Here is a 25,704-nt window from a genome sequence, read left to right as displayed (position 1 = left end):
TATTCTTATATTGTAATTAATTTAAATTGAGCAAAATTTAATAAAAGCATTTCTACATGTAAATAGTATTTTGAAACAACGACCGTTGTATAAAACAATACATTGAAGAAAAAAATAGCTTGTTTTTATTTATTTTATATTGTAAGTAATTAATATAATTATTAAAACACGTAATAGTTAACGTTTATTAAAAAACGTAATAGTTTAGATCTCCCGCTTTCGTTCTTACGCCTTTTTGGAGCTGCCACCTACAGTTGTTGATAAAAGCTGTATGGCAACGCTGCAGCGTTATATGAGAGACCCCAGAGTTTGGATTCCTTTTCTATAGTCTTCATGACTTGGATCATGACTAGACGTTAGATCAACATGCAGTTTGGTATTCTTCGTCTATTCATATTGTATTTAGTGTAATGATGTAGTGTATTTACTCGATCAAAGTGTAGTAATCAGTGTAAATCAAATCTTATTATTAATGCAAAACTCATCAACGAGATTATTTGTTCGGTGAAAAATTTGTACTTTGTTCTGCAGTTACTGAAAGTACATCGATTAGAAACATAACTGTCACCTTGGTATGTGTAATTAGCATTAACTTCTAAAATATTTGTGAAATTTGTACACAAGTGTGAATTGAAACATTTATTGGTGAAAAGAAAAAATTGAAAAGAAAAGGCCTTCGACCTAATAATTCATCGATTGCTCATGTGATCTGAGTAATAAATTGGAAAAAATGGAACGGACTGATCGAGAGTTTCATCGACGTACTTCTGCGTTACCGCTGAACTCTAATGTTCAAAGAATGTCGATAAAAGTATCATTATTTGTCCTCGTGATATCTTGCATTTTTACGGTAAGTCATTATTATCATTATTATTCATCTTATTATTTATGTCCTAGCTAGGACAATTAAGTTTGAAATGATATCAAAAATTTCCGACGAACCCTTGTTAACTTTAAGGTTAATTTTTTCAACGATTCATCGTTTCCACCACACCCACGTTCATTGGTAAAGTTATCAAGTATTATATTTAAGTTGGGCTTTGTGTCGTCTGATCTTTTAAAGGCCTATCAAAAGACGTTGTTGGTCTTATTAAATTTAATTATGCTCTTGTTCGTCGGTCTTCCTATCCAACAATACTCGAGGCTTCGCGTGCCTTGAATGCTTTGATTTTCGTATCCTCCAATAGGGAGGTCAGAAATGTACGTCTCAGACGGCCTCGATTGATGAGTAATCTGTATAAATTTTTTTTATACGATGTCTTTTTTATATACTTACACATCTATAAAATTAATTTTATTCGCAGTTTTCTTATCTTATGACGAACTATTTGTTCTTTATACTTTCACAAGTTTATAGCAGGAGATATTAAAAAGAAAGAACTTCGTAGATGATTTGCTAAACCATGAATAATTAGTTTGGAATGCTTGACGCACTTAATTCTAATTGAATACAGTATTGGCAAAAATACTCTATCAATATCATTTTACTTGGAAATCTACAACAAACCGTTACTTTTAGCAAATGCTCCTTGATCTTATCATTAAGAATATATTTGTAACTTAATGTTGATTTTATCTCTATTATACAATTTTTTTATCGAGAGTTCATTCATAAATTAATCATGGTTAAACAAAAATTGCAAATGTTTAGATTTGATGAGGGAAAAAGAATACTGAGATAATGAAATATCTTTGGTCTTGGATTTTATTTTGATTTGTCTTTTTATATATATATGGAAGTTAAAAATAAAAAAAAGCGATTGGATTCCTAAGCTCTTCTTAGAATTCTGTCTAGCAGTTTTTTTGCTTATCCTGCGTGTTCAGAGTCCTTCGTAATCATCTTCAAATTTCTGCAATTCTTTAGAAGCCAGACTAGACCACGCAACACGCAATGAATCTCTTGATTTATACCGCCGTGATGATTATTTTATATCATTAATTTCAAACAATATTCTATAATAATAATGATCAAATATTGCTAGTTGAAACGTAACTATTTTTATCAAAAAGACTTCAAAATGATTACATAAAAAAATATAATGAGCTTCAGGAGTAAAACTTTTTATGTGGTAGTACCTTCGCATAGCTTCTTTTAGGTTTTCGCAGAACAGGTCTACTTATCATAAATAATCTTACTAGTTTTGTTAATTTTAGCCATGACTGTATTTTCAGCAAACCATATCTCTACTTTTATATTATGAACGTATATACTTGAATAGTCATTGGATATCTATAAACACATTGATCAAAGTTTAATACTCTTACTTAACCGACTTTATTTTCTTTACAGTCCACAAATGCAGCAAATGAAGGTCATTGCATTTGGTATGGCAAATGTAATGAAGATAGTTTACAAAGAATGCAATATTGCAATTATACGGGTTCAGCCAAACCTCTGGATTCAGAAGGGTTAAAACTTCTTACTAAACATTGTCCACATATGGTACCTGATGATGGAAGTGCAGTTAGTACCTGCTGTGATTTAGAACAACTTGAAAACTTGGATAATAATATCAATTTAGCTGCTAACTTTTTGGACAGATGTCCAAGTTGTTTGAGTAATTTAGTCAAACATTTCTGCGATTTCACTTGTAGTCCATTCCAAAGTAATTTCATAAATGTCACGAAGATAGAAACCAACAGTAAAAATACAAGTATGAGTAAGTAAAAATAGCAAAAGATTGAACTATGAATGAATGGAATTGATATTTCTATGGTGATGTATGAGTTGAAGTTGGAAGCAATTTTTCCGTTTGAAGTTATGATATTGAACTTCAACATATGATATTTTTTGAGCATCGGAAAAATTGCCAATAATAAACTTGTGTAGTTCTAACATAAAGTTATATTTCATTCACGTGTACTACGATGTAGTTTTCCACAGAAAAAAATTGTTGGATGATTTGTAAAATTGATGAGTAGTCGATCCATAATTAGACATTAAGAAATGAAAAGTAACATTACAAAAAACAAAAAAATATCTCATCATTGATTAAATATTTATACATGATTAACATTTCATAAAAAAACTACGTACACAATCATCGAGATTGTAAAGATGATTAATGTTTAGTACACAGTAAAATATCGTCAAGTTATTTTTTAGTAAATTACCAATTGACAAAATAGCATGTTGAAGAACAACTAATTATGAGATAGATTTCAAATTTTTTTCTGTTTACAAATAACTTAGTTCTCAAATCATAAACCGGCCATTAATTCTGAACAATCGTAAATATTTCATTTTTTTTTTATAATTGATAGATGCCTTGAGATTTTTTCCTTTAACCACATATTAACAAATCACTAGATTTAAAAAACAATTACTTAATGACTTTGAAGCTACAAAAATTTTCTAATACTTTTCTTGCGTATTATTTTAAAAATAGTAAAAATTATAAGAATAAATATTTTTATATAAAATTACATATAATGACTACCAATCAGTATTTCCGGTTTTGATAGTGATATAGATGAATCTCATCTAATCGTACAGACTGAAATTCACTTTATGAATAGTTAGTTCTTGTTGATTACCAAAATAATGTTATTATCATGTAATTATGACCTTGGATCATTAAATAGTAGTCATTAATACAATTTAATTTCATCAATAATCATCAGGTATTTGAAAAAAAATGAATGATAATCGAATTAAAACATTTTTATATTAAACTTTAAACTTCTCTACATTAATAATTGTTCTTATCTTAATGTGCTTCTCATTTAAATTTCTTTGACATTGCTCTTCCTACAAATACTTTAAAGTTCAATTGAATGTCACAATAATTTAATTCATTAAAAACCTATAATTAAATTCTGAGAAAAAAAAACAAAATGCTATTGAACTGTATTATTGTATTTATTTAAAAATATTCAATTATTTTACAAGTTATTTATTTGATTAAAAAACCAATAATTCTCAAACAATATTTTGATTTAATAAACTTTGACGTAATCATAGAATCTGTTATTGCAAATAATAACTCGATGTTTTCTGTGTTATAAATAGATTATATCACCGAAATAGAGATCTATATTTCAAGAAAATACCTCGATGGTACATTTAATTCATGCAGTAAAGTATCAGTTCCTAGTACTGGTCAACTAGCTTTGGATATGATGTGTGGAGAATGGGGTTCAAGCAGATGCACACCTGATAAATGGTTCCATTATATGGGAGATGCAAAGAATAATTATTATGTTCCTTTCCAAATTACTTATATTGGAACTGATAATAAAGTTGGTCCATTTAGTCCATTGGATCCTGTTGTCGTACCGTGTAACAAAGCTTTGAATGTAAGTAATCATTGAATGAGTAAAGTAGTTAAGAAAAACAATATTTTTTGCAATATTAATTTGTCATTACTAATTCTAATTTATCTTAAAACCATTAATTCTGCAATTAACACATATTTTGCGACATTATGCTGCATTGATTTAAAACTTATTGAAAAAACTTATTCCATAGCATAAAAAATAAATTAAAAAAAGTCTTAGAATTGATTATTTAAATTCGCTATAAATTGTTACAACTATGGCTTGCGTTTAAAGACGTTTTATATCAAAATTATCATAATTTATTCATTAAAAACTCTAGCATTAATTTAACCTGAATAAAGAATATAGATTACGCTTTTTTAAAGAACAGTATTATGTATTATAATTTCATTCGTATAAATATTATTTTTTATTCATTTTTTTTTTATTTTACAGCCTGGAACTCCAGCTTGTAGTTGTGCTGATTGTGAAGAAAGTTGTCCGATACCACCTGCACCACCTCAACCTCCTAAACCTTTTAAAATTTTAGGATATGATGGTATTGCTGTAATAATGACGATCATTTTTGTTGGCATATCAACATTCTTCTTGTTATCAATTGTTTGCTTTAGCAAACGAAAACAAATAGGTATGAATATGATGCGTTTTCAATTAAAGTTTTGATGCCAATTGAGTACATATTATGTTCGCAATGTAGACATGGCGAACAGTTATTTTTCTCTAATACTTTTATTATTTTACTTTTATGGCAGTGGTTTTAAGGATAACGATAATTAAAATAACTTAAATTCTCATAATGTGGTATCATTACCATATTAACTGGAGACTTTTTTTTTATGATCCCATTCATTTTCAACTTGCTTTCATTTTATGGAGCAGACCTCCTTTGTTATTAATATAAAGTTAATAATTGGTTATGGAAATACATATGAATTTAACTATCTCTTGATTATCAAAATATTCCACTGATATTCAAATGAAAATTAATTATTTATTTATTCATTGATTTATCATTCTTATCCCTCAGATTAAAAATTATTCAAAAAACTTTATAAAATAATAAATAAAGTTTTTTAAAAAAAAAAACAAAATCGAAATCTGGAAATAGAATACATTTGGCCAGTTTTCAAAATTTATTATAAACGACAATATTTATCGGTTATTTATTTCTTTCGCGTGGCTGTGTATAGTTGCACGAGGTGAAGAAGTAGGGAGACAGGTTGGTAGACGTCTAGCTGCTGGGCTACATCATCCAGGAGATGTTGCGCGTATTGCACTCGCGGCTGACCAGGAGGACAGCCCACTACAATCTAAACGTTCCAGTATGTTTCATCCGTGACTATAAATAAAATTTATTCATTTACAGCGCTTCAGTGTTGTCCCCTTTTTATCTAAATTTTCTTAGATTGATGTTCAATCATTTTAACAAAAAAATGACTGTCTAGATAATTATCAGCTTAAGTCTACTTTATTTCTTCCTACTTTTGCATGCTACAAGATATCTGGTTTTATTTCATTACGTAATTGAATTTGTCTTCTACCTTCTACCTTATCTGCTTCAACTGATAATTTTCGTCATTCTGTATATGTATTTATGTTTGTCTCATTAACAATTGCACGTTTATGAGTTAATGTTTTATGTTCATTTCATATGCACATACACAATAGATAATTATTTCGTTATGTAATGTTGTGTGTACTTTTTATGACATTTTGTTGTGTATTTGTGCTTTTTCATCGATGTTTTTAGTGTTATATTTTTTCTAGAAGAAAATAATAATAAAAAGTACATTATAGGTGTCATATCAGCTGAAGACTTACCAAGCGGATTAAGTGATCAAGAGTCAACTGTGATTGAACGACTTGGTGCTAACACTGATAAATTCTTACAAGAGTTCTTTTGCAAGTGGGGAACTTGTAAGTTATTCACCAGGAAATATTAAATCTGAATTTTTGATAAATACGTTTTTTATATTACTATAATCATTATTATTTAGTAATTAAATCAATACAATGAAGGTTTCAATAACTTTGAAAAAAATATTCATATATTTTATTTATTCATTGAATATAACTCCCTTGGCAATTTTTCATTACTTATTATTCTATTTTTAAATTACTTTTTGTCTGAAATTAGTTTAGTAGAATTATTTCATTTCGCTTGCAGAAAGCAATAAAAATAAAGTTTAAAACAGCATCGATAAATTTTTTGCAGCTTTATTCACTATTCTTTGTAATACATGTATTGCTCCAAAAAAGTCGAAAAAACTCACATGTAAATGTAAATATTTACAAAACATATAAAAGATAGAATCATATGTAAATCAGTGTTAAAAATAGTTATACTGAGATTTGAAAATATAAACAACTACTTATAGAAACGCAAAAACGTATTTATCAAGCCAAAATCAATTCGCTGAAGCCATAAATGATTCACAAGTGTTCACTAATTCATTATTTATTTACAGTTTGTGCTAAACAATCATGGGTGATTTTATTAGGCGGCTTCGTATGCGTCATCTTTTTGAGTACTGGAATAAGGTACATGCACGTCACAACCGATCCAGTCCAATTGTGGGCATCGCCATCATCTCGTTCACGATTGGAACGAACCTATTTTGACAGCCACTTTGAGCCATTTTATAGGACAGAACAAATTATCATTACTTCTAAAGGCCTTCCTAACATCGAACATAATACATTCAATGGTCCAGTAACATTCGGACCTGTTTTCAATAAAACGTTCCTAGAACATATTTTTAAGCTTCAAGAAGGTATCAAAGCGATACGAACTGAAAATAATTTTACACTAGCAGATGTTTGTTTTGCTCCATTAACAAATGACTTCACTGGGCCACCAACTGTTGAAAAATGTGTAATCCAGAGCCTTTGGGGATATTGGCAAGATGATCTTAACAAATTTAACGAATCGAGTCAAGAAGATAATAAGACGATTAATTATTTAAATCATTTTCTTTCTTGTACTGGTAATGCATATGGTCCAGATTGTCTTGCTCCATATGGAGGACCAGTTGAACCAGCCATTGCAGTTGGAGGATTCCCACCTGCATCAAATCCACGCGAACATCCTTCTTATGAAAAAGCAACAGCCATTATTATGACAATTCTAGTGAATAATTATCACAATAAAACGAAATTAATACCGGCGATGGAGTGGGAAAAAGCATTCATAGAGTTTATGGAAAACTGGGTGGCGACCGCAAAACCTGAATATATGGACTTGGCATTTACATCAGAGAGATCTATTGAGGATGAATTAAACCGAGAGTCACAGTCAGACATCATAACCATTCTCGTTTCTTATATAATTATGTTTGCATATATTGCGGTATCTCTTGGACAAATGAGATCCTGTGGTCGACTATTAATTGACTCAAAAATTACACTTGGTCTTGGAGGAGTTTTAATTGTTTTAGCATCAGTAGTATGCTCTGTTGGATTATTTGGTTTTCTTGGACTTCCAGCAACATTAATTATTATCGAAGTTATACCATTTTTGGTATTGGCTGTAGGAGTGGACAACGTCTTTATTCTAGTTCAAACGCACCAGAGAGAAGGAAGAAGACCAAATGAGTCAATTCCAGAGCATATTGGTCGTACTCTTGGACAAGTTGGTCCAAGCATGTTACTTACAAGTGTCTCAGAGAGCTGTTGCTTTTTTTTGGGAGGTCTTTCAGACATGCCTGCCGTAAAAGCCTTTGCTCTATACGCAGGAATGGCCTTATTAATTGATTTTTTCTTACAAATAACTTGTTTTGTAAGTTTGTTAACACTAGACACAATTCGACAGAATTCAAACAGATTTGATATTTGTTGTTGGTTCCGAGGAACTAAAAAAGATGCTTCTGAAGAAGTTGATGGAATTTTATATAAAATATTTAAAATTATGTACGCTCCATTCCTTCTAAAGAAATGGGTACGAGCTGCAGTGATGATTATATTCTTCGGATGGCTTTGTACAAGTATAGCAGTTGTGCCACATATAGAAATTGGTTTAGATCAAGAATTATCAATGCCTGAAGACAGCTTTGTGCTCAAATACTTTAAATTTATGAATAGTTATTTATCAATCGGTCCGCCCGTGTATTTCGTAGTAAAGCCTGGATTAGATTATTCAAACTCGACTGATCAAAATTTGATTTGTGGTGGGAGATGGTGTAATAATGATTCCATTTATATGCAGTTGTTTACTGCAGCACGACAATCAAATGTGACATATATTGCCAAACCTCCCTCTTCGTGGTTGGACGATTATTTTGATTGGTCAACAGCATCAGAGTGTTGTAAATATTTCCCAAGTAATCACTCTTTCTGCCCGCATGAAGGGATATCATCATGTGATTCTTGTGATATAGAAGCTAATGAATATCACAGACCTAATGAAATAGATTTTCAAACATATATCTCATTTTTCTTACAAGATAATCCTGACGAAAGCTGCGTTAAAGCTGGCCACGCTGCTTATGGTCAGGGAGTTAATTATGTAACGAATGGCAAAACTCATTTGTCTACTGTAGGAGCATCATACTTTATGGCTTATCATACTATCTTGAAGACTTCAGCAGATTATTATGAATCTATGAGAGCTGCTAGAAAACTTTCTGCAGAGCTCACTGATATGCTCAATAATTATCTTAAAAAGGAAAATCGAAATATCACAACTGAAGTATTTCCATACAGTGTTTTTTATGTATTTTATGAACAGTATTTGACCATGTGGCCTGATACATTGAAAAGCATTGGAATATCTCTTGCTGCTATTTTTGTTGTTACATTCTTACTCATGGGTCTAGATATTTTCTCATCAATTGTTGTTATCATAACAATTACTATGATTTTGGTGAATATTGGTGGATTGATGTATTGGTGGCATATTACTCTGAATGCTGTATCGCTCGTCAATCTTGTGATGGTGATTACCCAAAAAAATTTTTTATTGCTAATATAATGTATCATATTAAATTTTTTTTGTATGTTTAAAATTGTTTCATTATTTTTCAGGCTATTGGTATTTCTGTAGAATTCTGCAGTCACTTAGTTCACTCATTTTCTATGTCAGTAAAAGAAACCAGATTAGAAAGGGTTGAGGAAGCAGTTATAAACATGGGCAGTTCAATATTTAGTGGTATAACACTTACTAAATTTGGCGGCATTATTGTTCTTGGCTTCGCAAAAAGTCAAATTTTTAAGGTAATTTTGATGATTCATATTATTTTATTTACATGGTAAATAGACTTTAATATCAATGATTACTTTTATGACATTATAATTAACGAGCAATAAAAATACCACGATACAAATTTTCCACTTACATTATTATATAAAATAATAATCTTATCAATAAAAAAAAAATTTATTATCATTTACTGTAATGAATATAACAAACACGTGACCATCAATGAAAATAAACAAGAAAAATTATTCCATATCATTTGAATGAAGTAATATTTTATGTCTATAAAAAAGTTGATGAAGTCATGTTATCAGTAATATAAAATAGGAGTAGTTATGACAGTGAATTGCTAAAATGATTGCTGAGAAAATTATTCAAACAAAACAAAGTGTTATCTTTCAAAGTATTTAGCTTACATTAAAATTTTTTCTATCATAAGCATTAAGATGTTTTTAACTTTAAAAGTATTGTTGAGTAGACAGTTTTATGAATGACTATTCTCAGCATATTCTTCTAAATTTTATGTGAATATAAAATCATCATATGAAACTTTTTTAGCTGTTTCAAGTGTCTTCTTCGGCATAAAACCCTGTATTATATGCAATTACATCAAATATTAACTCAATAAGATCTTCATTCCATTTTTAATTTTCAGGTATTCTACTTCAGAATGTATTTGGGAATTGTCTTATTTGGAGCAGCTCATGGACTTATATTTTTACCTGTACTGCTCAGTTATATAGGTACGTTAAAATAATCGTGGCGATGAATTTGTGGTGGTTTTTTTTTATTCGATAAGATTTTTTTTTAAGTCAACAGTTTTATTTTACAAGATCCCATTAAATTCTTTAACAACTGGACATATTCCACCGATTGTTAAAACGCCACGGGCTATTATTTTCATTATTTTTAATAATTTATATAATCTTAATTACATTGAATGTATGGATGTTGTAAGTAGTAACATGCACGTAGATGTTTTATTATAAATTTGAAATTAAACAAGCGATATTAATAATCTTGAGAAATTAGCTCGGCGAAATTTTCTATATTTATTCAAACAAAAACTTTCGACTGCTGGACATTCCAGGAACACCTATGAATCGAGAGAAGTTGGCGAACCATAGGAAAACCATGACTGGAAATTTGGAAAATGTCCAAGAAACTTCACTCAATCATCGAGTAAGCAAAACCAATTCATCCACTGAATGTAAAAGTACTTATAGAGTGCTTGAGTTTGAATGATAGGTACGCAATTCATTCATATTTTTTTTTTAATCATTATTCTAACATTGCCATCATCTACACTGGATGTATGTAAATATGTTGTATGTTTAATTTATCACCTTCCATACAGTCACAAAAATCAATTATATATAACAATACAATCGAAAAAATGTAAAATAATATTTATGTACACTTAAGAGTAGCTTTTATGTTTTTTTTTTAAATGGCCACTGCGTTTCGACAATCAGTGAAAACTTGATAATTAATAATAAGTAAAAAACAAAATTATTTAGATTATTGAGAGGTACTGGAGGTTTTTTTTTTTAAATTAATATATTAACATTTATACAAATCAATGATTAAATATACATATTTAGCAAAATTAATTTCAAGACAACATCAAAATTTAAAACAAATAGAAAACAGATGGTATTAATTTGAATTTTTTATACTGCTTTGTGCTACTAATATAATTTTCTTAATGCAGTTATAAAAATCCGATGATATTGACATTGTTATTAAATTAAGAACCATAGAAACTAAATTTACTACTAACAGCTGGTATTATGTTCTATAAATTATGAATGCTTAAATTTTACAATCTAGCTAAGCTTAGTTTAGTTAGTAAAAAAATAACTGTCAAAAAGTTTATCATGTTCTCAGCAAAATAAATTGCGAACAACGCACTATTCACTGCTATTTTTCGCTAACTTTTGTGCCAACATGCTTCAAATGAATATTAATATACTGTGGAACATGATGTATTTCTCTGTCATCATGTCGAGCTTTAACTACTGTTAGATATATATCGTTATTAATAGTTATTATTATAAGCTTTAGTTAATTTGCTTTTATTATTTATTAATAATGCCACGCTATAAATAATTAATTAATACTTAGTATAATTATATAAACTAATAATCCACAAAAACCAGTTTTAAAGAAAGTATCAATGAATGCCTTAGTGTTGAATCGTGATCATTATTCTCTATTAATAGCCGCTGCGTTTCGGCAATCAGTGGAGAGTCAATGAACGATGATGATTATTCAATTCTAATAGGCACTTTCTAAAGGTAAACAGTCTTAGGTAAGACTTCATTAATATAAAATTGTTCTAGACGTGATGTCCGGCAGAAGAAAACGAGCACAACTGCTCAGTCAGAGCATCAACAGGCCGACCACAAACCATCAACCTGTTGACTCCACGTCTCCTCTTGTCCAGAATGCTCCCAGCCTCGCGACCACTTCCTACGCCAGTATAAACCATGCCAATGGTTAAATGACGATTTATATTTTGTACTTGAGGCAAGTTGTATCAATCTCAGCTGATAATTCTAAATAATTATTTTACATGCATTTTCATTAGTTAAACGAATTTATTTAACATTAAATATTATTGTAATAATAATAATTATTATTATTATAATTATTAAGATCATATTTCCGTGGCGTAGAGAAAACATACTGATAAAGTATAATTTTTTTTTATTTGAGAATATTATGGTAACTTATGATATATAAGTTATCTGAAGACTTTTGGTAAAAAGTATTGTCTTTGGTTACTAAGAATACTAATTAATTTAAACAAATGTCATATCAGAATATTTTTATTCTTTATTTATATTTTTTATCAAGAAATTAGTTGTATAGAACAAGCGATTGGTGTCAATGGTACTTTTTTGATTAAATTCATTAGATTTAAAAGTCGAATGAAATCTAACTTGTTGAATGTTTATACAAATATCTAGGCGCAAATCTAATTGTTTGTAAATCGTACTAACATTTTAAGCGTCACTGATCGAGCCTAGCCATGATTTTGAAAGAAAAAATAAATTATGAGAGTAATTTTAAATAAACATTAACTTTTTGTATAACAATCCGAAGGAAAACCAGTGTAAATGTGTGGATGTTGTATAGGAAAATTCATAAACTTTTTTTAATTAAAAATGTATCCAACTAAGTTCTCGATGTCTTTTTGACTGAATTTATGTCGGAATTGTATTGTCTAGCGTATAAAGAAAAGGCTGCGTACTGAATATGGTGATGATATTGATATGTAATTTACTGTGGAAATAATAAGAAAGTTTATTGTCGAAATATATATCTCGTGAAAAGTTTTGTGAGTGTTCAATAAATAAATCTTTATTAATAAACTTACTGAATCCTGAGTTTTAAATAAATACTGAATCACTGCTGACATCGTAACTTGTGTCTTGACTTTGTACGTGTAGTCTTGTTTTCAATGCACAAGTGTAAATATAAACATGATCTATCTATTTTACATAAATCAGTAATTTTTGTTAACATAATGAGTGTAAAGGTCCAAACAGATGAGCTGCACCACAATTTTCGTCAGGGTTACCTAAAAATTGAGCATATAGTTCCTGGAAACGTGATAACGTGATGCCACCTCGTTTTCTATCTTCATCCTAAAAAGTAATAATTAATAATGAATTAATTTATTATTGCTTGTTTTCAATTCAATGAATCTAAAAATTAATTCGAAAGTTTAATTTAAACATCACTAATCTTAAACACTGATTTACATTGAACTTAAATTTTCTTATCTGGTTATCAGTACTTAGATTAATTGATTGTAAAAAAATTTAACTAACCGTAAGGAGATTTTGATAACCTTCATCTAATGTATCAATGGTATCAATGGGAAGTCGATTAATGCAGTTGTACCGGTACTCTTCGATAGCTACTACTCCATCGTCTATTAATAAATAGAATCAAGTATTAAACAAAGTGATGGATTGCATGAAAGAGCAAATAAATATGATTGTTAATTAAAACTAACTGTTTATATCCACCAACTTGAAATGGCTGTCTATAAATAATTTCATAGCTTGAGGAAAATCACGATAAGGACGTCCAACACAGGTCTTTTGAACTGCTTGTTTAAACTCGTCAACCGTTACTACTCCATCCTATATAACAATAGGAAATTATAACAATATTTAGTTATTAATATATTAAATTATTTCTTGTTTGGTTGTTTGGTTGCAAAGGAAAATGTCAAAGGTAACTCTTATATTACATACCTTGTTAAAATCTGCTAACTGTGCTATTTCCTCCCACAGTGATAACATGATGTGAAGATTCTCTTGATAGAGATTATTGCTGAATTCTCCTTTCCCTTGGATAATTGTCATCTTCAAAGCCATACACTCAAAATCATGTTGATTTAAGATTCCATTGTTGTCAATATCTGTTAATTTTGTTATTTTTAATAGTTCGTTTTTTATAGTTTTTAAAATTTATTAAAAGCAAATATAATAAATTATTTTAAATTAATTTTAATGATTAATAAAATAAATTGAAGTAAGGTTTGAATCGTGTTGAGTGATTCAACGTCTTTACACTTGTAATAATAAACATCAAAATTATGATAATTATGATTTTTCCACCAAAATAAATGTTCTAGAAGATTTAAGAATAACTAGTTCTTGGAAAAGTTGAAATGCTTCACTAGTTTAAAGCAATAAATAAACTTGCTTTTTGTAATTAAAGTATATTTTTTTTATTTTGTCCTTTTTACTTTGAAAATTTTTTACATTTTTGTAAAAATATAAATAAATCTTAATATTTATACGTTCAGATAAAAAATGTTTTAAGAATAAAATATTTTTCACTTTCACTTAATTCCTGCATTTTAGTAAATTTAAAATGGGAAATAATTATAATTGATTGAATAAATAAAATGACATAAAGAAACAACTTTTACAAATAAAAACAAAGAAAACCATTTTTTGAGAATATATTCTGTCACTCACCATATAAGATTCTGACAACAAAACCGACACGATTATCCCAGCTGTATGGACTATCAACGCTACCCATTTTTAAATTAAATTAACAAAAAATCCGTTAGTTAATTTTTTTGTTAATATCACTTGGATTGGTAAGTTTAGAGAAAGTTGAAGTAAATGATTTAGTTAAGTAGACAAAAACAAACAGAAGAAAAAACTACGGTGTGTACTCAGTCCACGGAGACTACGAAATGATCTAACTTTAGACTGATTCAGATCTTAAACTTCGTTGTCGACACGTTAGAATATAATAGAACCGGAAGATAAGCGGACGATGTCGTATAAGTACACAAACGTTGTATTTTCACGTTTTTGTTTACTCATTTGATAGTTAATACACCAACGAGTGTTGCCAATATTTGCCAATTATTTTCGAGTGACCTCGAATAAGAAGCTCTTTGCTTCTAATTTCAACGGAGGTCAAATTAACGCGAATTCAAATCTTACTTGACCGCTTTACCATCCTTCCTTCCTACTTATTTACTTTCATCGTTTCTTTTTCCTATTGGTCCTCATCGTCTCTAAGGTATTTTTGTATCGAATATATTGCAAAAACATTATAGTGGTTTAGAAAATTATATAAATATTTTAAATGTCTTTTCAATTAACATTTTGGTCTGATTGGTATCATGATTAGTTAAATCTAATTCATATATCCCTGAGTTTTCGGAACAATCGCGATATTCCTTGTTTATGTTTGTTTTATTATTGAATAAATAGTTGAATGAGAAAATAATACTTTTTACATTAATTACAGTAAAACACTTTTTAAATGTTTCTACATTTTCAGTAAGTACGATTTCGTGTATTTATGAATTTCTTCTGGATCTGGAAAAATAAATTTAGAAATTGAATTACAAAACATTCGGTTAAAATTCGATTAAATAACAAAAAATAAGAATAATTTGAATAATCTTAAATATTAATTTTATGTTTAATTGAATTTTCTTTTAAATAATCAGTATTCTTACCGAAGATTTTTTTATCTAAAATTTCAGTATGAATATCTTTACAAATCCTCATAAATGATTCCTTATCTGGTACACGTTTTGAAGGATAATATCTCATCAGATGTCCTTTCACAACTTTTGCTGTTTCAAATCGTATTTTCTTCTCTTCTTTTTTATCTGTTTTTGAAGAGTTATTACTATCATCACTATTTTTTATAGCTATTTGATTTTCTTCTGGTAATTTTTTACGTTCAGTTGACACTCGAATATTTTTTTCGTCATTTTTATGGCGTTTGTTCGGTTGATTGACATCAAGGGTATCGGAGATTTTTGTAGATGAACGTTTTTTTTTAGAACTATCATTCTTTGACGTAGAATTGTAATTAACTTTTTTCGAGCTATTTTTATTACTTTCAAGACTACTGTCATTGATTTTTGTACTATTTTTGTCCATCTTTAAAGAACTTTCCTTACGTTTTCCCAGTTCTTGTTTTTCCGTATCACAATCATTGTTATCCCTCGTGTTAATACTATTTATTTGTTTATCAACGTCACTATTTATTACCGCTGGTTTTTGAACAAAATATTTTAAAAGAGAATTTTTTTCAGATTCCTTAGATATTAGACTTTTTTTAGATTCTCTCTTCTTCGAAGAGTTGGAAGTTTTATTTTTATTATCAGTCTTTTTATCATTTTCATTATTATGAGTTTCCAAAGCGGATTGGAATCCTATTTTTGGAGTATTTGTATTGATAGTTGATTCATTTTTATCAAAATCATCAAGCTTTTCATCTGAATTTGATTTTTGTCTTATTAAACCATTAACTTTCCTTTCATTATTCTTTTTCACACTGGTTTTAGTATCATTTTTATTTTCATTTTTCATTTCTTCCATTTTCATCAGATCTGATCCTGTTACAAACCCTCCTAAATGACTAGTTTTTGGAATGTTGATATTGTTGATGTCTAGAGAATTGCATGTTGAAAAACATTCATGCATCTCCATTTGCTTAGTTAATTCCCGAATTGTTGCTACCTGTTAAAAATAATCGTTTTAGCAAATGCATTTTGTAAATTGGCACATTGTTTAGATACCTTCTGAGATATTTCTAATTTATATTTACTAGCGAGCTTTGTCTGACATAAAATATTGTATTCTAAATCACGAGCCATGTCTTCTACTTCTACTTCGCTGAACTTCTTATCAAATTCATTTTGACAAACTCGTAAATTATTTAGAAGATTATCTTTCAATTGTTGTACACAATATTCTCGCACTTGAATTGTTAGACCTTTGACTTTACGGTCTGTACATTCAGCAGCAATTACTCGTGATTTTTTTGCATCAATTTTATTTTGCTGACGTATCTGAAATTTATATTCACATTTAGAATATTTATTATCTTAGATAAGAAATGTTATCTTTGACAATTATTTTAATTCATATACCTTTTCACTAATACTGTTTTCTCCGCGACGTAGAGCAAATTGTTCATCTATTAAGGCTTTGGCTTCTCTTTTCTCGGCTGCAATTATCTGTTCTCTCGATGGACCACCCCCCAATTCTTCTCCGTCACTAAAACATTTTTTAATATTACTTCATAATTACTTATTTATGAAAAAAAAGAAAATAATTGCTAGTGATAACATACAAATTATCAAATTTCGGTAAAGCAATCCCATCTCCTACACTTTGCGATTTTTTTTGAGACTGTGACTGACTCAGAAATTCAAATTCAGCAATTTTTTGTTTTACATCCTTCTCATTTTTACATACGTCACATCGGTTTTTACATGGAGGAATATTATCCCCAAAAAATTGTGAAAACTTGGCATGTCGACATCTGAAAATTTTTTTAAATTATAATTGAAGTGAAAACAATTAAAATAAAAAATAATTAATTTTTCCCGTTCTCATTCTTCTTTAACGAAGAAAAAAGGATTTAATCAGCAGTAAAAATAATTTAACTTTAACCAAATTTTGACTTTCCTTATTTGAAGAAAGTTTTAAAATAATATAGCAGTCAGATTATCATATTTCAACGTTTGGATAAAAACTTATTGTTTACACAAAAAAAAAAATATTTACATTAAATGCTTTTACTTCCAGTTATAATATTGATAAGAATTAAGAACCAAATATTTAAAAATTTTGTACGATATTTCGTAATCAAAACAGTTTTTCATTTCAAAACGATCTTTGTTGAAAAACTCAGTATGGTTAAGTCGATAAAAGATATCTAAATAAAATTACTTTGCCTCCAAACAATACGAAACAATTTTTTCAAAGTTTTTGTATTTTGATTTGGCTACTTCTGTGGATTGTCCTGGTTCAACATCCTTCATCAAGAACTGTACAGCTTGAAATTCTTGGCTACTGAAGTAAATTCGACAGTTAGCTGATTTTCCATCTCTGCCAGCTCTACCAGATTCCTGATAGTAGGAAGCTATACTTTGAGGAACGGTCAAATGAACGACGAATCTACGTAATTTAACAAATGAATCAGCTTGAAGTTTAATTAATTTGAAGCTATTTATGTAATAACAATGATCTCATTCGAAATCGTAAACTTGGTGTGTTCTATTATTCTAGATTATTTGTACCTAACCGATCCCTTGTCTACTCCCATTCCAAAGCTGCATGTTGCTGCAATAACTGGCACCTCGCCCGATGTCCACCTATCTTGAATTTTGTTACGACTACTGGTACTCAGCCCTAGTAAGAATACATAAAAATAAAATTGTAGATGACATTAGAAAATCAATACAACCACTTAGTAGAGTAGTAGATACTCTTAATTAATCTAATAATAACTTCATTAGTGGGCTTCAGACTTTTATATATATACAACCTTGTTTTGTGATTGGTGAATACTTGTATTGCAATATATCAACCAAGTTATTATTGATAGAAAATAATTTTTTGATTTTAAATAATAGAAACTTTGAAGTACCTCCATGGTATGCAAGTGTAGGAACTCCTGCTTTACTTAATCGTTCAGCAATATCTTCAGTACTTTCTTTTTTACGACAATAAATAATTCCACAATTTTTATTATTTTTCGGCAAAGAACTGTCGTCTGAAGAAGCAAGTGCTTCAATAATAAAATTTAATAAATGATCTAATGGTTTTGTTATTGTATCTGTAAACCATAAGTCATAGAATAAATTTTCTCGAAATACTGGTGCAGAAAATATTAAAGGATCTTTCATATTTAAACTTGAAAATATATCCTCGACAACCTGTTATAATTATGAAAATAATTTCATTTTTAATTCCAAAAAGAATTTGATACTTTAAACTATAGAGTTTTATTCAAACCTCTTTTGCTGCAGTAGCTGTTAAGGCAACAATCGGAACATCAGGACATTTAGCTCTTAAGATGCTTAATTTCCTATAACTTGGTCGAAAATCATGTCCCCATTGACTCAAACAATGAGCTTCATCAATAATTAAATACGAAATAGCTTCTGATTTGGATAATTTCTCCACAAGTTTCTGTTTTATAAAGTAAATGAAGCCAATATAACTTTCTATAGCTTTCGTTTCAGCTTATGTTTCAAAATAGTGCATTAATTTAAAAATTACCTGAAAATGTTCTTGCGTACACATCTCTGGAGTAACATATAGCATTTTGATCGCTGGCTTTTTACTACATAAATCTTGCATAATTAAAGATTTTTCTTTTGCAGTAGTTTTAGAGTTTAAAGCAAATGCTCTGATCCCTTTACTATTTAAAAAATCCACTTGATTCTATAATAACAAAAGTTTAAATAATAAACAGCATTTTATAAAAGTAATGAAAGAAAAATATTTCATTGATATATTACTTTCACAAGAGCTAATAAAGGTGAAATAACTAGTGCCACAGCATTTTCTCTTAATGCAGCTGGTAATTGGAAGCATAATGATTTTCCAGCTCCAGTGGGCATACAAACATACACATCCCGTTTTCCTATAATAAACAATTTAAATCATTCTATTTAAAATAATTTCTTGATAATCATTTCAATAATATTATTTATGAAAAGAATTAAATGCTTGATTCATTCTGAATTATAAAAATTTTTTAAAAAGAAAATTGAAAGGTTATATCATACTGTCATATATTGCTGCAGTAGCTTTGGCTTGTAATTCACTTCTAAAATCATTGTACTTAAATTTTTTCTGTAAAGCTTGTTGTAACAACATAATTACTTTACAAACATATGACTCTTTGTAACCGTTTAAAACACTTGTTTTTCTATAACACACACATGAATACAAAACAGCTGATGGAAGTAAATGGTAAATGGATTGGTGATTTTATCAGATGGTAATAATTAACATAACTCCATCACCGATTGTAGTTTAAACAGTAATTTTTATAATTTTCCCAATTATTACTGTGATAATAAAGAGAAAATTAGCGCAGAATTCAAATATTCGCACACTTGGCATCGTATAATGTTAATTTTTAAAATAAATTCTGTTTTTTTTTTAAACTAAAAGTCTTTATCAACACTATTTTAATTGATCACCACAACCAATTGACATCTGAATAAACTGATAAAATAACGTTACCTCTATGACGATCAATTTTTAAAAAAAAAAAGAGGAATATTATTTATTCATCAGTTGAAAATAAAATTCTTATCGTAGATTTTTGTGTATACATAATAAAAATAAAGATTGATTATAATTCTATATATTTATTTTAGGCTATTAATAATTTTTTGACATCATTGTGCAGAACAAAAAAAAAATTGGAATAAAGTTACTTGATATTATTATTACACTTACGAAGTTTAATTAATTATTTACTACATCAATAACGGATAATATAATCCTTACAATCGCCAATGCAAACCCGTACAATATAATGAGAATTTATATTTACAAATTCATTTTTTCGAAGTTTACATTTCGAAATGATAATTCATAAAAATTTCTACGTAAATATATGTTAAGTATTACAAATTTCATCATTAGTTGTTCGCAATGATTTTCGAGAATTTTTTTTGATATTTTTATTAAGAACACTATTACAATAAAGTAGTATCTCATTACATATCAAATACTCATCAAATAATATTAATAATAATCAATAATAGATATTACTATAATTATAATAAATGATGTTTACAATCAATTTACTTTCAAATTTAATCAACTAATAAGATGACAGAGTAAAACGTAATTTTCTTTCACTTCAATCATTTAATTCACCTGATGCATGTCATAATCTTACAGTTATTTGATCATTATTCTACTGGTAATATTTAATATTAATTCATATACAAATGCTCTAAAATACATATTGTGAATTAATCATAAACGACAATTAATTTATGAATAATAGGCAAAGCACATGAATATTTACAGACGGTTAAAGTCTAATTAAATTTTCGCCTGGAATCCATTTTGGCAGTTCGGTTGCTGCAGTCTGTAGGACTTCTTTTTAATCGTATAAAAACTGTAAATTTATTAATTGAGCGCAACAGTTGCACGAGATCATTGCACTGCATCATTTAGTCGCACGAATCTTTAATAACTTTTTCAAAAATCAATCATGATTATACTTGATTGATTACTTAAACAAAACCCTTATACAAATTAATCATTTACCTAATCTTCCAAAATAATTTGTGTTGTCACGAAATATCACTTAAAAATTTCCTGAATGTTTTTTTTGTTGTTTCCATGCTGATATTCTTTCTTTCAGATCAAGAACTAGAAAAAAAAAATTATTAGTTATTATTTAAAGAATAATATGTTTTTATATATTTATTTAAAACATGAAAATAGAATAAGTACCTGGTGTAAGCATGTCTTCACTTAATGGTTGTCGACTAAAAGGATCTGTCGAGCTATTGAGTAAATGCCTTATTATTACCGCCTTATCCATAATTATTCCTGATGGCAGTTTTACAGGATCTTCCATCAACGTATCCATCAGAGGATCTCGGAACTCTTCCGGTGCATCACCATAGTCTTCTTCACGAGCACGATTATCTCGAGCTATAATCGCTGCACGCTCTGCCAGTGCCATAAATCTTTCAATTTCTGTAGTTGTTTTTATATTCGATCTTTCTAGTCTATTCGATGCATCCGTAAACAACTCTTTACAGAAAGATCTCTGATAATAAAATATTGACATTTAATATGATTGTTAAAAAAATAAAATAAGGAGTAATATAATAAAAATCTCATTTAAATTCAATAAATATTATCATAGCTTAATTAGGATAGCATAATTAGGAAATAATGGATTCACTATCATAATCTTTATCAATCTAACAAAGATAATTATACTGACCTCGTCACTGGCTAATGCTGCAGCGAAATTATCACAGTCAAGATGTAAATAAATGTCAACCAACTGACCGAGTAACGTCCGTGGTTCCCAGCCATATTTTTGAGGCTTTCTTACTTTTAAATTTTTACACTTTGGACCACAAAGCTGTTGTAAATTAAAGTTCAACATAGCACTTAAACGTCCAACAAGTTCAGGCCGTAAAAATGGTTCGGTTATTTCCGCCGTTAAGTAATGAAACATTGCAACGGTTTCCTTGGCAAGAGTAAGATATGATCTGGCTTGTCGTTCATCCGCTGCTAATTGCCTGGATCTCGATTGTTGTTGTTCATGGGACAATGCTGACCAATTAGCCGAGTCTGACATCAATTCTTGAACTTCATGAATACGCTTAAGTGATTCTAAACTTTCGTCGAGTAGAAATGTTGTATCATTCATCAACATATTAATAAACTTTACAAATTGCTTTCCGTTATTACTTTCGTTAATGATTGATATACGATGAATTGGACTATCCCACATGGATTTTAATATTAAATTGATATGATAACGAATTGAAAACTTATCGTAAAATTCTGAACTAGAACCAGTAGTTTCAACGTCGGTGTAAAATTTCATTAAATAAGAAGCTAAATGCGTCTTTGTTATTGGATGTGACATTACTTGATCATGGAGGGTATCAGTTCTTCCCTAAAAAAAAACAAAAAGTACTTATAATACTACTACACCTAGATTTATATCTATTCTAAATAAATAGCTGAAATTTTAGAGAGTAAAATTACGACTAAATAATAGGTCATTAACGTGACAAATGTAAAATTGTATGCATACCTGAACACTTGTGTTAATAACAAAGAGAACTTCAACAATCTTTGCTATTAGATAAGGATTCCGAATACAATGTGGCGTACAGATGATTACAAGGAGCCACGTAATGAGAGAATTATCCATATTATTAGCTATAATACCAGGACTAAATTGTAGAGCAAATAGTAAAAATTCTGCTATATCTTCAACATACCACTCTGGAAGAGCAGTGAATTTATGTGGTATTTGTTGTGAAAGAGGTAAAGAAGGTAAATTAACACCAGGAGTAGTTTGAGTTAAGAGTCCAAGAAGAATTTCTGCCACTGATGTGTAAAAATGTAAAGAACGTCCAAGAAGAACAGGATCGATAAGACCAGCATCTGCACATGACTTTGATTTTCCTAAACGTTTTAACTGATGTTTCCAACGTTTTATTAATTCTTTATTGTGTGCTGCGAATGGAGCATCTTTCCACTGAGGTTCCATAGCTTGGAGTTCATCTAACATTTTTTGTAATTCTCTTAATGCTCGTAATTTTCTTCGGTATTTCTGAAGCGCTGGAAGTAATGCAACGTGATGACAGTGAAGGGTTAGAAACCAACATTGTGTTGGAAATTTAGCTTCTGTCCATTTGTGACTCTTTCCTAACTCTTCTAGCCAATCTGTAACTTCTTGAGATGAAAGTTTTAATCTCGTATCATTTTTTATTTCCACAAAGCTTGATGGATGAAATGGATATAGAGGATCTACCGTGTCAAGTTTTATTTTTACAGAAAGCATTTGAAGAACAGATAAAAGATTAAGCATAAAACCATCACCAGCAAGAGAAAATTCTTCCGTTTGTATTTGCACTCGTTTTTCATTATGACGAAGTAATGTTGCTAAATAAGCAAGTGTTGCTTCACGACACGTGCTAGTTGCAAGAATTGCATGAAACATTTTATGCAACGAAGCCCTTGCGGTTTCTAGTTCTTGCTGTAATGTTAAATTTATTGATTTATCATTTGATGGAATGCCACTGAAGAATTTTTCGGCTACTTTTGGCTGGTCTTCAGCAAATACAGACACAGAGAGAAAAGGTCCGAGGAATGAAGTTCTGGTTAATTCACGTCCAACCGCAGTTGTCATTACGTCAGGTAAAAATTGAATTTGATGAGTTATCAGCCGACAAATTGGCCGGATGTTACCGTTAGTGCCGCAGCGAATATCGATCAACTCTTCTAACGCTTCAATGGGTCGACGATGCGTATTACCAACCAGACTTGCTTGCTGCATTGATAGATATAAGCCTTGAAGTAATGGCGTAAATATTTTATTGAATGTCTGAGGATTTGAATGAGTTCTTGCTACGAGTTCATGAAGAAAGCCTCTAGGGAGAGTTTGCGAAAGAACTGGGTAAAGTAGAGGACTGGTAGATGTAATATTTGTGCCATTTGGCACTCCGATCACTTCTTGAAGCACGAGACTTGCATATTGAATGCACTGAGCACGTAAACATGTCAATACGTCAGAGATTGGGGGTACACTTGATCGTTTTGGATTATTACGTTCTTCTATTGAAACTCTTGTATAGCAATCTAGTAGATAGAACAAACTTTTTGGTTGCGTTTTTTGTTCATTTGATAGAAGAGGTAATGTTGGTAAAGGACACGATGAGAGAGCTACAGCAGGGCTAACCAATGGACTTGTTTGACTATTTGGACTGTCTTCACCATCAGACAACATATCCATATTGATTTCTTTCAAAGGATCTTCACCACGAGTGAACATTTGCAATACTTCCATTAAACCTTCATTAACAATATCAGTATAATTCATTACTCTATTCTGTGATTCATTTGACGCCATGTCTGACAAAAATATCAGTTTATCAGATGATTTTTTCCAAGTTATACACAATACACGAGATATAACACTATGGATTTGCTCAATTGTAACATCAATGCTAGAACTGGTAGTCTGTGAAATGAAAAAATAAAATTATATTACGTTGCAACAACAAAACATTAAAATGAGATAATCATTACCCTTGATCTAGGTGGCATATCTTTTCGATCTGATTCTTCAACCTCCATATTTTCAATTCCAGAATCTACATCGATTCCAGAACTATTGCACTGCTTTTCACTATTATCTTCACAGTCCATGGGTACTTCTTGTTGAAAATCCGATGATTGTTGTTGCTGTAACTGTGATTGGGGCGACTGAATTGAGGGTTGCTGGATCGGAGACAACATATCTGATGATACTGTTGAAGGACCTGGAGTGCTTGGAGACTCAATTCCATTTGTTACACTGGAATTTATAACTGGTGTGCTGGTATCTAGACCAGCTAATCGAGCTAGACGACGTCTTCGCATCTAATTATAAATAGAACAATAAATATTTTTTGTTTAACGAGTAGATAAATAATTACTTTATATAATATTTACTGATAGATAAATATAAAAATGTATTATGCTCTTGATAAAATTAACAATGTAACTAAAAATAAGAAATAAAACTAGGCTAATCACGTTTTCATTTGCAAACAAAGATGTAAAAGTGTGTAATTGATTCAACAAAAATATCTCAATGCAGTAGAAAGGTACTTGGGAATTTCGGATGACTCGATATTTATGGAAAGGATAAAGAAACAAAGACAAAGATTATAGTCAAAGAAAATAACGAAATAAAAATTGAAAAATTTATTCAAGTTATATAATGACAATATGGAGTAAATAAAATAGAATAAATTTTTATTTTAAATAAAAAAAACTCTAATTATTATTGATCAAAGTTTTAGAAAATTATGTTTATTAGTGAAGTGATTTTAACTTCCATGAATGAGTTATAAAGCAAATTGAGTTTTTAACGTTACGGAAAGATAGTTATCTACTCACTTCTTCTTGGCTCAATTCACTCATGATGATAATCCTTTTATTATTGAATAATTTTCACTTAAATAGTCGATTAATTCCTCTATTTATTGACCACTAGAAATGTACAAAAGTATTCATAAGAAATTTGTTTGAATGAAATTGGGATATGTCAGAAAATTTGGACAGTCACTCTCTACATCTGTTTGAGTTTAGGCGTGGAACGAGTGGTCTTATGTCAACTCACGGCCAATCTCCACACTGTTTGCGATTGTT

General features: G+C 29.5%; 4 protein-coding genes across 7 annotated transcripts; 1 reads left to right on the top strand and 3 right to left on the bottom strand.

The window, feature by feature from the left end:
* Window positions 1–315: 315 nt before the first annotated feature.
* Npc1a (Niemann-Pick type C-1a) lies at window positions 316–12,855 on the top strand. Of its 4 annotated transcripts, none has more exons than XM_035089902.1 (11): window positions 316–850; window positions 2,291–2,660; window positions 4,013–4,299; window positions 4,717–4,909; window positions 5,472–5,603; window positions 6,079–6,198; window positions 6,750–9,214; window positions 9,304–9,492; window positions 10,131–10,218; window positions 10,566–10,657; window positions 11,821–11,958. In XM_035089902.1, exons 1-11 carry the CDS (start codon window positions 731–733, stop codon window positions 11,824–11,826), a joined length of 4,062 nt encoding a protein of 1,353 aa, XP_034945793.1. In that variant the 5' UTR covers window positions 316–730; the 3' UTR covers window positions 11,827–11,958. The 4 variants fall into 4 exon arrangements, with proteins under 4 accessions (XP_034945793.1, XP_034945792.1, XP_034945791.1 ...); XM_035089901.1 differs by having other exon boundaries at window positions 10,566–10,723; window positions 11,821–11,957; XM_035089900.1 differs by lacking the exon at window positions 10,566–10,657 and having other exon boundaries at window positions 11,821–12,855.
* On the bottom strand, window positions 12,818–14,780 carry LOC118070980 (sarcoplasmic calcium-binding protein 1). The gene is made up of 5 exons (XM_035089905.1): window positions 14,482–14,780; window positions 13,750–13,916; window positions 13,506–13,635; window positions 13,318–13,421; window positions 12,818–13,131 (listed from the first exon to the last, which is right to left on the bottom strand). Exons 1-5 carry the CDS (start codon window positions 14,546–14,548, stop codon window positions 13,003–13,005), a joined length of 597 nt encoding a protein of 198 aa, XP_034945796.1. The 5' UTR covers window positions 14,549–14,780; the 3' UTR covers window positions 12,818–13,002.
* Window positions 14,781–14,968: 188 nt separating this feature from the next.
* Window positions 14,969–19,731, bottom strand: LOC118070979 (ATP-dependent DNA helicase Q5-like). The gene is made up of 12 exons (XM_035089904.1): window positions 19,569–19,731; window positions 19,299–19,423; window positions 19,057–19,221; window positions 18,790–18,966; window positions 18,422–18,710; window positions 18,072–18,183; window positions 17,722–17,949; window positions 17,120–17,311; window positions 16,917–17,043; window positions 16,563–16,835; window positions 15,489–16,503; window positions 14,969–15,345 (listed from the first exon to the last, which is right to left on the bottom strand). The coding sequence occupies exons 1-12, from the start codon at window positions 19,657–19,659 to the stop codon at window positions 15,296–15,298; spliced, it is 2,844 nt and encodes a 947-aa protein (XP_034945795.1). The 5' UTR covers window positions 19,660–19,731; the 3' UTR covers window positions 14,969–15,295.
* A 666-nt stretch (window positions 19,732–20,397) lies between these two features.
* Ube4B (Ubiquitination factor E4B) lies at window positions 20,398–25,675 on the bottom strand. Its single transcript, XM_035089798.1, has 6 exons — window positions 25,453–25,675; window positions 24,598–24,930; window positions 22,595–24,529; window positions 21,767–22,453; window positions 21,265–21,586; window positions 20,398–21,180 (listed from the first exon to the last, which is right to left on the bottom strand). The coding sequence occupies exons 1-6, from the start codon at window positions 25,474–25,476 to the stop codon at window positions 21,116–21,118; spliced, it is 3,366 nt and encodes a 1,121-aa protein (XP_034945689.1). The 5' UTR covers window positions 25,477–25,675; the 3' UTR covers window positions 20,398–21,115.
* Window positions 25,676–25,704: the final 29 nt, after the last annotated feature.

The sequence above is a fragment of the Chelonus insularis genome, unplaced genomic scaffold (assembly GCF_013357705.1).
Source record: "Chelonus insularis isolate UGA/USDA-ARS -01 unplaced genomic scaffold, ASM1335770v1 contig_70_pilon, whole genome shotgun sequence".
NCBI lineage: Eukaryota > Metazoa > Arthropoda > Insecta > Hymenoptera > Braconidae > Chelonus > Chelonus insularis.
Note: the sequence above shows the minus strand (reverse complement) of the source record. Positions and strands in the feature narration are given on the sequence as shown.

Excerpts from the sequence above, each read along its gene's own strand:
- Npc1a (XM_035089900.1), top strand. The coding sequence starts at position 731 with ATGGAACGGACTGATCGAGAGTTTCATCGACGTACTTCTGCGTTACCG. Across the intron at positions 4,300-4,716 it reads CGTGTAACAAAGCTTTGAAT|CCTGGAACTCCAGCTTGTAG; the intron begins GTAAGTAATCAT and ends TTTATTTTACAG. Across the intron at positions 4,910-5,471 it reads TAGCAAACGAAAACAAATAG|TTGCACGAGGTGAAGAAGTA; the intron begins GTATGAATATGA and ends GGCTGTGTATAG.
- LOC118070980 (XM_035089905.1), bottom strand. The coding sequence starts at position 14,548 with ATGGGTAGCGTTGATAGTCCATACAGCTGGGATAATCGTGTCGGTTTT. Across the intron at positions 13,636-13,749 it reads AGTTAGCAGATTTTAACAAG|GATGGAGTAGTAACGGTTGA; the intron begins GTATGTAATATA and ends ATTGTTATATAG. Across the intron at positions 13,132-13,317 it reads GTTATCAAAATCTCCTTACG|GATGAAGATAGAAAACGAGG; the intron begins GTTAGTTAAATT and ends ATTACTTTTTAG.
- LOC118070979 (XM_035089904.1), bottom strand. The coding sequence starts at position 19,659 with ATGTTGTTACAACAAGCTTTACAGAAAAAATTTAAGTACAATGATTTT. Across the intron at positions 17,044-17,119 it reads TTACCGAAATTTGATAATTT|TGACGGAGAAGAATTGGGGG; the intron begins GTATGTTATCAC and ends AAAATGTTTTAG. Across the intron at positions 15,346-15,488 it reads TTTAGATAAAAAAATCTTCG|ATCCAGAAGAAATTCATAAA; the intron begins GTAAGAATACTG and ends TTATTTTTCCAG.
- Ube4B (XM_035089798.1), bottom strand. The coding sequence starts at position 25,476 with ATGAGTGAATTGAGCCAAGAAGAA. Across the intron at positions 24,931-25,452 it reads GTGAATTGAGCCAAGAAGAA|ATGCGAAGACGTCGTCTAGC; the intron begins GTGAGTAGATAA and ends ATTTATAATTAG. Across the intron at positions 24,530-24,597 it reads ATATGCCACCTAGATCAAGG|ACTACCAGTTCTAGCATTGA; the intron begins GTAATGATTATC and ends TTCATTTCACAG.